Source organism: Callithrix jacchus, chromosome 7 (genome assembly GCF_049354715.1).
Source record: "Callithrix jacchus isolate 240 chromosome 7, calJac240_pri, whole genome shotgun sequence".
NCBI lineage: Eukaryota > Metazoa > Chordata > Mammalia > Primates > Cebidae > Callithrix > Callithrix jacchus.
The window spans coordinates 60,108,142-60,122,090 of record NC_133508.1 but is presented as its reverse complement, the minus strand read 5'-3'; the positions used below and the strand labels follow the sequence as shown (position 1 = coordinate 60,122,090).

At 46.3% G+C, this 13,949-nt stretch overlaps 1 protein-coding gene and 1 long non-coding RNA gene across 5 annotated transcripts in view; one reads left to right on the top strand and one right to left on the bottom strand.

Annotated features, from left to right (window-relative positions):
* Positions 1–4,181, bottom strand: part of LOC144576948 (uncharacterized) — a 32,062-nt gene extending 27,881 nt beyond the window's left edge. The window contains exons 1-2 of the long non-coding RNA XR_013519860.1: positions 4,098–4,181; positions 1,501–1,572 (exon numbers count right to left, since the gene is read on the bottom strand). This is a non-coding gene — a long non-coding RNA (uncharacterized LOC144576948). The remainder of the gene's footprint in view (positions 1–1,500; positions 1,573–4,097) is intronic.
* On the top strand, positions 2,869–12,967 carry ZNF436 (zinc finger protein 436). 4 transcript variants are annotated; one of them, XM_009000612.5, is made up of 4 exons: positions 2,869–3,342; positions 4,666–4,720; positions 5,506–5,632; positions 9,748–12,967. In XM_009000612.5, the coding sequence occupies exons 2-4, from the start codon at positions 4,688–4,690 to the stop codon at positions 10,998–11,000; spliced, it is 1,413 nt and encodes a 470-aa protein (XP_008998860.2). In that variant the 5' UTR covers positions 2,869–3,342; positions 4,666–4,687; the 3' UTR covers positions 11,001–12,967. The 4 variants fall into 4 exon arrangements, with proteins under 4 accessions (XP_008998860.2, XP_035164001.1, XP_008998861.2 ...); XM_035308110.3 differs by having other exon boundaries at positions 4,628–4,720; XM_009000613.5 differs by lacking the exon at positions 4,666–4,720.
* Positions 12,968–13,949: the final 982 nt, after the last annotated feature.

Genomic DNA, 13,949 nt, shown 5'->3' with positions numbered 1-13,949 from the left:
AATTTTTGTATTTTTAGTAGAGACAGGGTTTTACCATGCTGGCCAGGCTGGTCTTGAACTCCCAATCTCGTGATCTACCTGCCTTGGCCTCCCAAAGTGCTGGGATTACAGGCATGAGACACCATGCCCAGCCTTGTATTGAATTTTTAATGCAATTATCTATATTTTTGGAAAATATTGATTCTTTTTGGAGAAAACCAACTGAAATGCATGAGGTCATAAAGAGCTTCCCAATCATCTCCACTTCCCCCTCCTCCTGCAGAGTCAATCTGCTCTCCTCACTCCAGTCCAGTCCCCAGGCCTCCCTCATCTTTACCTCATCACTAGCTTTGCCATCCACAGCCAAAGGCAAAGACAAACAGGCAGGCAGGCAAGGGGACATAAGGAACTGTCCCTGCTCTGCTTCCTCCCCCTGCTGCTCCACCCCCACACCATTCCCTCTAGCCATAACCAATCCTGACCAACCTGGAACATGCTCTGGCCTTTCACGCCTCCGTGCCTTCGCACATGCTGTTCTTGAAGACTGGAATGCTTTCCCTCCCACCTTCTCCACCTCCAAACTCCTACAGTCTTACCAGCTCAGATGTCACCTCCTCTGTGAAGCCTCCCCCACTCCCAGCCAGCTAGGAATCCACCCACTCCTGGGTACAGACTAGCTCACCCCTTATTATAGCACTTGGACTGCAATGACTGTTTGCAACTCAGTGTATCACCTATGTCCCCAACTCCCTGTGCACTGATGAGTTCTTTATCACCCCTCCTAGCAGGGGTCATGAGAAGCCCAGGTCATTTTGACTTTTTGAGGTGCCCCATCTGTTTGAAAATGAAGAGATGACAAAACAGGATTACACATCAAGGCATGTTTTAAAATGTTTAGCAAGTTCATGTTTTTGATACAAAAAACTATGACAATTGTGCTGCTCACAAGATATAAATTATAAGATGTATTAAAACATAAGAACTTACAGTGCTCCGCAGGCACAGTGGCCTGATAATAGAGTACAGCTTTAAGGATATACAAGGAGGGTCTTTGATCACATTGGCCAGTGGATCCAACATCATGTCTAACCTTATTTAGAGATAACGTCAAGAGCCTAAATTGGAGACCCTGGCCAAATAAATGGCTCTTCTGGCCTCTTCCCCAGTGATAACAGGCTGTACTGCTGCCTTTGCACACAGTAGGTACTCACTGTTTGCTGAATCATGGGAATGAATACAGCTTTCTAAGTTGGTTACTGAAAACCCACATACAGTAAGTATTCTCAAGAAACGCTGCAGTCCTGAACAATGGAGCAGGAAGCCACCTCCTCCTCCAGTGACCCCAACCCTGAGTCCAGCTGAAGGCTGCAACAGGAAGCCCCTCAGCCACTGTCCTTCCACTCCCTCTTCCCCACTCCCCCCAGGGGCTTCAGATGCAGTCATGCTTTCCATCCGCTCCCAGCCTCTCTTCTCTTTCCAACCTCTGGAGGGTCCCAGGTGAAGAAAGAAAAAAGCACTTACAGAAGGAGGCAGGCAGCCAAGCTGAGCCCGGGAGAGTCGTCCTGGGCGCCACCCCGCCCCCGCCCTGCAGGCCTGAGGAATAAAAGAAACAGCAAGACAAAGAAGGGCTTAAAGTACTGGGGCAAAGGAGTGGGGGAAGGCCTAAGAAAGTTTACAAAGCAATCTGTCAGAGAAGGGATGAAAAGGGAACCCCGCTGGGCGGAGGGGCTCAAGCCCTCAGCTCACCTTAGGCCCAGTTAGAAACCTGTAATTACTTCAGCTAGTCTGAAAGGCAATCCTCCTCTCTCCAAGAAGCATAGTTATTAACCTCTGACCCAGAAGTTTCCCTGAGCCTGAAGCCTCAACTTGCTGGGGTTTTGGCAGCCTCAAGTACCTATGCCCTACTAGACTCAACACACCACTTACTTGAACCCACCAAACTGGCCCAACCTCTGTTCTGTCTGAATTTCCGGAAGAAACACAATGTGAGGATAATGTCACCCACTTATCCTCACAACTGTTGAGCCACTTTGATTTCCGAGATTTTCTTAACTATCCAATATACCCACAAGCATTTCTGGAAGTTTCCCTGACCACCAAAGCCAGGGTTAATAAAAAGTAACAGCTATCATCCAAGAGCACACTCTCTTGAGCCCTTTAATCATCTCACTCAGGCCTCACAACATCCTTAGTTATGATGACCCTCATTTTAGAGAAAAGGAAATGGGCCTGGATTCAATGACTTTCCAAAGGATACACAGCCTGGATTCCAAACCAGGTCTGTCTGACCTTGAGGCCCACACTCTTTCCACTGGAGATACTGCCTCTTGGGGACCCTCCAGGATCAATTTTAGGTGTTTCTTGAATCAATTTTATTTTTATTTTTGTCGCCAAATTTAGCAGTGTGGGGGGTTGTATACCAACTTTAGTTACATTAATGTTTCTACATTTTGGTAACCCATAGGACCAGCCTCGGATCAATTTTAGATGGGATAGGATGGTATAATTCTGCGACATCTGAAAAATTCCTAGCCCCACAGTTGCGGGTGGAAAGAGAAGGAATGGGAAAGTCTGCATTATGGCTGGGTTAGGTCCTTCTAGTTCTTTTTAGACACTTGAGTAATTTAATCATAAGTAACTGGGCACTGGGAAAAAGGACACTCACTAATAAAAGCATGGCCTGGAGTTATGTTTGAAAAAATTTTCAAGTTCCTCGGTGGGTGGATCTATCTGCAAAACAAAAGAAAGGCCCCTTTCCCAGCCTAGGCAGAGAAGTCTCCTGTACAGTTAGAGACAACAGGCTTCTGGGCACATAGCCAAGGTTCTGGGGATATTTATAACTTGAAGAGGGTGGGAGTCCCTAATAAGCTGCTATATTCTTTTTCCATCACTTCCCTCTCCAAGGCTACAGCGAGCTCGGAGCTCTTCCCCACGCAGAATGCTTGCTTTCCCTGGTGCTCGACTCCCATTGTCTAATTCCCTCATCCTGGCTGGGGAAAGGGAAAGCTGCGAGTCCTCCCGGTCTGAGGAGATCCAGCTGAATGCAGCTTAGTTGCCGGTGGTTTCTTAGCCAGCCTCTGTGGTCTCAGGGATCTGCCTACGAGTCTGTGGTTTCGCTCAACTGCCTGCGAGTCTGAGACCTCGGGAATCTGAGTATTTAGGATCTGCCTACGATATCTGGGCTTCGCCTGCAAGTCTATGGATTTGAGATCTACCTGAGGGTCTGAGACCTCCGGGACCTGCCAGTGCTCTCTAGAATCTTTCCGAACCCCAGGTCTGCGAATACGCTGGTGCTTTGGGATCCGTTCGCGGTCTCTCAGATTTTGGAGCCGACGATCTAGTGGATCTTTTGAGGGACAGGAGGTAAGTCTGTTCGTCCCCTACTCGGGCTTTTGGCTTCCTACCTTCAACCAGACAGGGACTAACATCCTGAAGGCCCGCCTGATTTAAGGCCTCAGACGCCCACGGTCCCTTCGGCGCAGGAGGCCGCCAACAGCCCTAGTAGCAGACAAGCCCTCGGGGACGACAAGGAGGACTCGCCCCCCGCCCCGGGGTCTGGCTATCTCCCCCTTACACGCCCTATAACGCCACCCTGAGTTCCCCAGGATTTTCGCCTCCTCGCCGCTGGACGCCACTCAGTCAGCCGCTCAAGGGGCGCCCTCTTGAAAAGGACGCGGTCGCACGCCCCTACAGGGTTAAAGCGCCGGAGCAGAGACACCGCCAAGCTCAGCTGCAAACCGCACTCCCGAGCCGCCCGGGCAACGCGGCGCCTCTCGGGAGTTGTATTCTGTGCAGAGCCGTGCGGCCGCAGGCCGTGCTGGGAAATGTAGTGCGTGGGCGGGGCTCAAAGTTCCAGCGCGGCCTCCGAGTCTCCCCTGGGGAGTGGGCGGCTGCCGCTTCCCTCTCCGGCCTGGGCTGTCAAGCAAGGGCTAATTCTAGATCATCTCAACACATGCCAGCGCCTAAATTAGGCTTGACTTCGCAGATAATAAGGCCCAACTCAAGAGAATCTTCTAGGGACGTGAGGCGAAGCACGCAGCCTCCTTGGCTTAATCGTGCCGCAGTCTCCATGAGAGGAAAGCGAGAATACGCCGCCCTGACTGGGAGGACGCACTTACTTCTAACTCTTTTGTTCTTTTCCCTCCTTGGCTCTTGGCCTCTGGCTGGCTTTTGTACGCGGGAGTAGAACTCCAACTCCCGGCAGGCCATGGGGGCAGGCGCAGGCGTACTAGAGGCTCTTGGCCACGCTGTGGGAGGCGGGCCTATTGTTCCGCCTCTGATTGGCGGAGTGTTTTACGAGCGTCGCTCGCTGATTGGCTGAGGCAGCTGCCGGAAAGGACACGGCCTCGAGATGGCCAAGCGGAGGCGTTCCTGGGCTGGGCTGAGCACCTCCTCCCTGAGACAGCATCCGTCTGACCCCCGGCGCGGGAGGGACCCACCCAGGGGGCTGTCCTAGTAGATTCTGGCATTGCCTCCACCCCGCAGTAGCCGCAACGCGGAGGGCCGGTGGCGCTCAAGGGTCAGGGAGGAGAGTGACCCGGCCCCAGTCCAGGGCCCTTCCTGCCCGCCTTGCGGCCAGAACTCCAGCCCTGAGGAGTGGGCAGGGCCTGTTTTCCGTGTCTCACGCCCTGCTTTTCGCCTCCTTCAGCGCTGTCTGCTAGCTGCTTTTCCTGCTTTCTCTCCCAGGAGGAGAATCCTTGCGCTGGAGATGGCAGCCACCCTGCTCATGGCTGGGTCCCAGGTAAGACAGGGGTGGCTTCTCGGACCTTGTCTCTGCTTACCCGCCTCGTCCAGCGTTTCTCTGCTCTGCAAGTCCCTGTGGGAAATTCCCTGGGATTAGTAATTCGCTTGCTTCGATATTCTGCCTCCAGGGGCCTAGTACCAGGCCGTTATAGTCGCAAACAAGCATATATCGAACACCTGCTGTATGCCTTTAAATACTGGAAATAAAGATGGACGAGATGGGCGCTACCTTCCAGCTCACAGCTCACAGTTCACAACCTTTAGAGAGAAAGACGCATCCGTTTAAGCGTGACACAACGTGAGAGTGCTCTGTTTGCTGTAGGAACAAAGTGCTGTAGTGTGGGAATCACTCCCAAGAAGTGGGAATGATTGTCTATATGGGGCGTCCAAGGGGAGTGGAGCGGTGCAGAGCGGTAGGGGGCATTGAAGAACAGTTGGTACTGGAGCGGGACCTTAGCAGTAGAATTTCACTAGTGGGAGAAGGATATTCCAGGAAAAGAGGAACATTGTGAGTAAAGGTATGGAGTGATGCAAGTGCCAGATTTGTCCTGAGAAAACAGCCAGAAGATAAAGTTCTTGAGTGGGGCAGGGATAGCTGGCCATGGGACAGAGCAGTCGACTCATGAATTGCTCCCTTCTTTACCACATCTCTTCTTTGCTTATTTCTTCTTTGGACTCTACAGATCACACTTAATATATTTTCCTCCTCAGTATTTCTAACCATGTTTCTAATTTCAAGAAGTCCCAAATACAGAATAGTGAGGAAGCATTGTGTGATTTCAGGCACCTGTGACGTTTGAAGATATGGCCATGTATCTCACCCGGGAAGAATGGAGACCTCTGGACCCGGCACAAAGGGACCTTTACAGGGATGTTATGCAGGAGAATTACGGAAATGTCGTCTCACTAGGTAAGTCAGGATTCTACCTTTCTTTGCCTCCATGTTTTTGAGATCGTGTCGAAATGACTTAGTTCTTTCAACACAGCCTAGTTGTTTGATTTTTAAAGCACTTAATTGGATATTGTCTTGACTTCAGTCCTCAGGCAAATCTTTGAATGTGGGAACATCCAGGTCATATTGTCTAAAAAGAAAAAAAATGCTTCTGTACATTTTAGAAACGTTCAGATTTCTTGTGCCCTGAGTCATTTTCCATTCTCCAGCCTGTTTGTACAGATCACTGACCAAACAGGTCTGGCATAATAGTGCTTGCCAGGATATAAATGCCCCCCTAAGTAGTGCTTTTACTCTAGGGCACTAAAAGATGAGGGGATTCTGACCCAGGTTCATAGGAGGGTGAAAGCCACCTTTTTGCGTTTGTTTTGGCTTCAGAGCCCTAGCTTGGCCTCAGGTTCCTTATCTGAGTAGGTTCTCATCTAGAGATGTTACAGTGTTGATGATGACAGATTTCAAGTGTGTCAAATGCTGTTCCATAAGAATGCTGAAATAGATCACAAATTCTGTTAGAGAGGGAAGCTGATTTTTTTTTTTAACACCATCTGCAAACCTGTTTTCTCTCTTTGCTGTACTTGGTAGGGGTGTAACTAGAATAAACAGTATATTCTTAATCTGAACAGTCTTTTGACTCATTCTGTCTCCTGTCAAGACTTGACAGACAGCAAGCGTGTATGGGTCACTAGGTCATCTGCCACTCCTTAGGAAGAATCCTCTTTTTTTTTTAAGAAATCTTTATTTCCATAGTCTTTCCCAGAACAAAAGGCAACTCTGAAGGCTTTCCTTTTTAACTTGGGCTTTCTCTGATGTCCCTAGTTTCTTGAATCCTTTCTTTATTGAAGTAACCATAAATAGTTATCTACCCAGATCTGTTGCAGTCTGTAACCCAAATATCCAACAAAAGCAAGAGATGACAATCTTTAAAAAATGTGAATTTACATTTCTGTAGTCTAGCCCCAAAAGCACTTGTTAGAAGAATGGAAGTACCAAAAAACTGGTTTCTTGCCCAAATAAGTTTGGGAATGGGTTTAAAAATTACGGGCATTTTTTTTGTGTGTGTTTTTGAGACAGGATCTTGCTCTGTTGCCCAGACTAGAGTGCAGTGGCACAATCACAACTCATTGCAACCTTGACTTCCCAGTCCCAGGTCCTCCTCCCATCTCAGCCTCCTGAGTAGCTGGGATCACAGATGTATATCACCTTGCCTGGCTAATTCTTTCTATCTATTTATCTATTTATTTCTTTATTTAGAGATGGAGTCTCGCTCTGTCACCCAGGCTGGAGTGCAATGGCGTGGTCTCAATTCACTATAACTTCTGCCTCCCGGGTTCAAGCAATTCTCCTGTCTCAGCCTCCTGAGTAGCTGGGATTACAGGCACCCACCATCATGACCAGCTTATTTTTGTATTTTTAGTAGAGACATGGTTTCACCATATTGGCCAGGCTGGTCTCGAACTCCTGACCTTGTGATCTGTCCACCTTGGCCTCCCAAAGTGCTGGGATTATAGGCATGAGCCACCGCACCCAGACTATTTATTTATTTTTGAGATAGAGTCTCGCTCTGTCACCCAGGCTGGAGTGCAGTGGCCCTACCTTGGCTCACTGCAACCTCTGTCTCCTGGATTCAAGCGCTTCTCCTGCCTCAGCCTCCAAAGTAGCTGGGATTACAGGCACCTGCCACCATGCCAAGCTAATTTTTGTATTTTTAGTAGAGACGGGGTTTAACCATGTTGGCCAGCCTGGTCTCAAACTCCTGGCCTCAAGTGATCCACCCACCTGGACCTCCCAAAGTGCTAGGATTACAGGCGTGAGCCACCACGCCCTAGTCTCTTTTTATTTTTAATAGAAGTGAGGCCTCCCTGTGTTGCCCAGGCTGGTCTCAAACTCGTAGGCTCAAGTGATCTTCCTGTCTCAGCCTCCAAAAGTGCTGGGATTAGAAGCCTGAGCTGGCCGGGCGTGGTGGCTCAAGCCTGTAATCCCAGCACTTTGGGAGGCCGAGGCGGGTGGATCACGAGGTCAACAGATCGAGACCATCCTGGTCAACATGGTGAAACCCCGTCTCTACTAAAAATTACAAAAAATTAGCTGGCACGGTGGCGCTTGCCTGTAATCCCAGCTACTCAGGAGGCTGAGGCAGGAGAATTGCCTGAACCCAGGGGGCGGAGGTTGCAGTGAGCCGAGATCGCGCCATTGCACTCCAGCCTGGGTAACAAGAGTGAAACTCCGTCTCAAAAAAAAAAAAAAAAAAAGGAAGCCTGAGCTACTGCATCTGGCCTTATAAGGCCTTTATACCTCAGGATTCCTTGGAACCTTTACTGTGTTATTAGGCATTGTGATTTTGAAGGAAGCAATATTGTATGTGCCATTTACCAACCTAGTTTATCCGTAAACTCTTTTCTCCCAACATACATACTTTCTTTCTGAAGAGTATACTAAGAAACCCAATTTGGGGAATGCTGGTCTGATATAAAACTCCTTGTGGACAGTGGTTGTGTATTTTGATTTTCATTTGAAGACTGTATGTGAAATATACTTAGACAATGCCAAGAATGTTCTCAGCCAGACATCTTTTTTTTTGCCTTCTTCAATCTTCCCACTCCTATTTTTATTAAAAGGTCACTGAAAAGTAGAAAGTGACATTTGTCAGTCACGTTTCTGTCAACTAGGACATAGGTAAAGATTCATTTTTTTCCACATTAACATACTGAGTTCTGGCTGGGCATGATGGCTCATGTCTGTAATCCCAGCACTTTGGTACGCTGAGGCTCACCTGAGGTCAGGAGTTTGAGACCAACCTGGTCAACATGGTGAAACCCAGTCTCTATTAAAAATACAAAAAATTAGCTGGGTGTGGTGGTGCTCACCTATAGTCCCAACTACTCAGGAGGCTGAGGCAGAATTGCCTGAACCCAGGAGGTGGAGGTTGCAGTGAGCTGAGATCATGCCATTGCACCCCAGCCTGGGCAACAAGAGCCAAACTCCATCTGAAAAAAAAAACCCACAGTGGGTTCTTAGTAAATATTTCATGATGCTACTAATGATGAAGGTTTGGCAAGTTAAAAAATACACACACACTCACTTAAAATATCTAGACTCTTGGCTTTTAGTGATTCTAATTTAGAGTCTCATATTTTCTGCTTCCAGTTGTTCTTTGAAGGCACCAGGATATTTATAGTTTTACTTATTTTCTTTTTTTAAGAGACAGGATCTCATTCTGTCACCCCAACTGGTGTGCAGTGGCACAATCACAGTTTATTGCAGCCTTGAACTCCTGGGCTTAAGTGATCCTCTCACCTCAGCCCCCTGAGTAGCTGGGACTACAGTTGCATGCCACCACACCCACCTAATTTTTTAAATTTTTTGTAGATATGGTTCTCCCTATATTGCCCACTCTGGTCTTGAACTCCTGGCCTTAAGCAATCCTCCTGACTTGGCCTCCTAAAGTGCTGGGATTACAGGAGTGAGCCATGGCACCTAGCCTGTACAGTTTTCTTAAGGAATCAATAAATTACGGCAATACAAAACATGAATTTTGACAGACCCTGAATTTGAATCCTTGCTCTACCATTTGCTATGACCTTGAGCAAGTCAATTCACTTGTCTGGGTCTTGGATTTCTCATTCATGAAGTAGAGATCATCACCATTCCTGACTCTCAGGATAGCTGTGATGAAGAATATAGTAATTCATATAAAGAATTTAGGCCAGGCACAGTGGCTCACCCCTGTAATCCCAGCACTTTGGGAGGCTGAGGCAGGTGGATCACCTTAGATCAGGAGTTCGAGACCAGCCTGACCAATGTGGTGAAACCACATCTCTACTAAAAATAAAAAAAATTAGCCAGGTGTGGTGGCATGCACCTGTAGTCCCAGCTACTCAGGAGGCTGAGACAGGAGAATTGCTTGAACCCAGGAAGTGGAGGTTGCCGTGAGCCAAGATCACATCACTGCCCTCCAGCCTGGGTGACAGAGCAAGACTGTCTCAAAAAAAAAAAAAAAAAAAATTTAGTATAGTGCCTGGGACAGAATAGGTAATTTTGTACTTACTAGTCTTATTGTTTACTTTTTATTACAGATTTTGAGATCAGGAGTGACAGCGAGGTAAATCCCAAGCAAGAGATTAGTGAAGATGTACAATTTGGGACCGCATCTGAAAGACCTGCTGAGAATGCTGAGGAAAATCCTGAAAGTGAAGAGGTCTTTGAAAGCAGAGATAGGTCAGAAAGACAATGGGGAGATTTAACAGCAGAAGAATGGGTAAGCTATCCTCTCCAACAAGTCACTGATCTGCTTGTCCACAAAGAAGTCCATACAGGTATCCGCTATCATATATGTTCTCATTGTGGAAAAGCTTTCAGTCAGATCTCAGACCTTAATCGACATCAGAAGACCCACACTGGAGACAGACCCTATAAATGTTATGAATGTGGAAAGGGCTTTAGTCGCAGCTCACACCTTATTCAGCATCAGAGGACACATACTGGGGAGAGGCCTTATGACTGTAATGAGTGTGGGAAAAGTTTTGGAAGAAGTTCTCACCTGATTCAGCATCAGACAATCCACACTGGAGAGAAGCCTCACAAATGTAATGAGTGTGGAAAAAGTTTTTGCCGTCTCTCTCACCTGATCCAACACCAAAGGACCCACAGTGGGGAGAAACCCTATGAGTGTGAGGAGTGTGGGAAAAGCTTCAGCCGGAGCTCTCACCTAGCTCAGCACCAGAGGACCCACACAGGTGAGAAACCTTATGAGTGTAACGAATGTGGCCGAGGCTTCAGTGAGAGATCTGATCTCATCAAACACTATCGAGTCCACACAGGAGAGAGGCCCTACAAGTGTGATGAGTGTGGGAAGAATTTCAGTCAGAACTCTGACCTTGTGCGTCATCGCAGAGCCCACACAGGAGAGAAGCCGTACCACTGTAATGAATGTGGGGAGAATTTTAGCCGCATCTCACACTTGGTTCAGCACCAGAGAACTCACACTGGAGAGAAGCCATATGAATGCAATGCTTGTGGGAAAAGCTTCAGCCGGAGCTCTCATCTCATCACACACCAGAAAATTCACACTGGAGAGAAGCCTTATGAGTGTAATGAGTGTTGGCGAAGCTTTGGTGAAAGGTCAGATCTAATTAAACATCAGAGAACCCACACAGGGGAGAAGCCCTATGAGTGTGTGCAGTGTGGAAAAGGTTTTACCCAGAGCTCCAACCTCATCACACATCAAAGAGTTCACACGGGAGAGAAGCCTTATGAATGTACCGAATGTGAGAAAAGTTTCAGCAGGAGCTCAGCTCTTATTAAACATAAGAGAGTTCATACAGACTAACGCCTGTAATTATGATGACTGAGAAATGATTCATTTGAAGATACAATTTTATTTGATATCAATGAGCTCCCTCAAGACTGAGCTGCTTTTATTGTACTCAGTTTCCTAGTTGTGGGCCATGATTTAAACCATCAGAGATGACAAGCCATTTGACATTCTGACCCACAGCTTTGGGAATGTTATCTCCTCCAAAATGGTGGTTTTTACTCACTCAATGGGTTACTTCATTAAAATCAGCCCACAAGTAACTGGAAATCTGCAGACCAAGGGACAAATGCTAGTAAAGGCCCAGGCCTGGAAATGGAGTAAATCTTTAATATTATTTTCTCCTATCCTTGGCCAAAAGAACTAGGGGAAATGTGGGGCTTTAATAGGGTGGTCACAGCTGCTTTGGAAAAAGGCAACTAGAGACTCTGCCTGAATTGCTACACCTATTCACACACCATAGTAGTTGGGCACACACATCTTCCTCTCCGAAGGGCTTTTTCCTTGAGTTGCTCATACATTTGTATCTTTCCATCTCCCTGAGGGCTGGATTCCACCATGAAGCCAATGATTGTAACTTTTCTCCTCATTGTTTCTAATTAGCTTGTTTAAAGCTTGCATCTTTGTGAAAGCTAACTGAAGACACAGTTGGAAAGGAAAAACAAGACACAGGTTTGGGGACCAAGGACCCATCAATGGTGGTGACTTTAGTAAAAGATGCCCATGGTTATTACTGCCCTTAATCAGATTTATAATTTTTCTTTGGGGATCACTATAGGGAACACTGTAGGAACAATATCTTCACGGAAAGATAGGACCATCAGTGACAGTTAAGTGTAAGGAACAAGTGGAATTGACTCAGGAAAGGAAGCACAGAGTCTTTTCCCAAGGAATGTAGGTCATTTCTGTCTTCTTTCCCCTCTAATCTTTAAGATCAACTTTTCCTATCTTGCTAACTCTAAGATTTGATAAGGGCCACATCCCAGTGTTTATCTTAGTTTGCATCAGGGCATGTGTATGTACAGTAATGTGTATTCCTGTGGTTTTCCTAATAGCAGAAACTGAATTTACAGAGACTTAGCATGTTCTTGGGTGATGTGAATCATGTGACAGAAGTATAGACAACTCCAATGTGATAAATGTCCTTTTTTCATTCTTTGAAAAAAATGTAAACACTAGTGCTCCAGTGTGCACTCTCCTGTAAGGTCTGTCTTTGTACAGAGCTAAGCACTTGTTTGTATGTGTTTGTCCATTGTGGAAGATAATGACCGGACAAATAGGTCGATTGTCCTATTCTCAGAATGACTTATCTCCTATGGCAATGAAGAACTCTTTGGCTTAGTCAGAAGGAATTAATAAACCTAGGTAGGAATGTATTTCCATCCTTCCAGCCTACAGATAAAAGTGGTTAAAATAACAGTTCACTCAATTTAAGCCCAGTAGTGTCAGTTTGCCTACTCTCAGTCCATGTAGGAATTAAGAAATATCTCAAACATTGATGCTTATCCAAGCATGTTGGGGTAGAAGGGAATTGGTGCCCAGAAGATGGGACTGGAGTAAGGAATATCTTTTCTTTTGAGAGTACTCCCATTTCATTTCTACTGTGCTTTATCGCTAATGTTCTTTATTGTGAACATTGTAACATTAAAAAAATGTTTTTGCTGTAGCTTTTGGGGATTTGGTGTTAAAGGAGGCACTGTAGGGTACTATAATGAGTTATTGTGACCCACAGCTGTGTGGGACCACATCACTTGTTAATAACACAACCTTAAAAGTAACCCATCTTCCAGGGGGTTCCTTGATGTTGCCACCCCATTTTGAGGACAAACTGAGGCAAGGAGCATTTTTTCATTGTTGTTCTATACAAACTCTAGCAGACTGTGGGTGTTGGGTGACACATATGTTCTCGGTAACTAAACTCAAATATGTCTTTTCCCATATATGTTGCTGATGGTTTTAATAAATATCAAAGTTCTCCTGTTGCTTCTGTGAGCCACTATGGGTATCAGCTTGGGAGCGGTCATACATGACAGCAGTTCCATGACCTAACTGTATTTCACCCCCTTTTCCTTCCCTGCTGTTTTCACAACGCCCCAACCAGTTCCTGCTGCTGCTTTTGGCTTCTTAGAAGTGAAGGGATCAAGACAAGGCTTCCAAACACGCAGCTATCTCCGTACATGAACAGTCTAGCTGGGAAACTTAAAGGGCGAGAGCCACACCAGCTGTCTCCTCTCTTTCTGCCAATTGTTACCCATTTGCTGTGTTGAACTTTGTGTAGAACTTACGCCTCAGACTCTCTACTAATGCTTTTTGCATGCCTTCTGCTCCCAAGGCCCTGGCTGCTTCTGCACACCCTGTGAACACTTTGTGCCTGTTTTCTATGGTTGTGGCTAGTGAATGAACAAGTCAATATGTAGAACAGTTTTCCTTATGGTATTGGTCACAGTTATCCTAGTGTTTATATCTGTATTCTAATAATATTCTATAATTAAAAGTGTAATTTTTAAAATCAGCAAACCTGAGAATTAGTAATCCAGCACTGATTCATATAATGGGTTTTCATCAGGTTCATTAAAACTGGGCATGATTGTCTTTACACTGATGCATTGTACGGACATACAGATATTTTACAGATGTTCTTGTAGGAATTTGGGAGTACAGTATCTTGAGCCCTCTATATATTGGCATATCTTGGGAAGATGAAAAAACATAGGCAGTTTCCTATGGAGGTTATGCTGGTGACAAAAGCAACATGGAAATATCTGGTATGGGTAACTTACTAGCTTTGGGGAAGGAAAAAAGAAATCCAAAAACAAAGATGAGAGAAGGCCTTATTGCTTTAAGGAGATATTTTGGAGTATTCATTAAGAATACTAAGGCCAGGCACGGTGGCTCACATCTGTAATCCCAGCACTTTGGGAGACCGAGGTGGGTGGATCACCTAAGGTCTGGAGTTTGAGATCA

Coding starts and splice junctions, on each gene's coding strand:
- ZNF436 (XM_009000612.5), top strand. CDS start 4,688: ATGGCAGCCACCCTGCTCATGGCTGGGTCCCAG. Junction 4,721..5,505: donor TGCTCATGGCTGGGTCCCAG/GTAAGACAGGGG, acceptor GTGTGATTTCAG/GCACCTGTGACGTTTGAAGA. Junction 5,633..9,747: donor CGGAAATGTCGTCTCACTAG/GTAAGTCAGGAT, acceptor TTTTTATTACAG/ATTTTGAGATCAGGAGTGAC.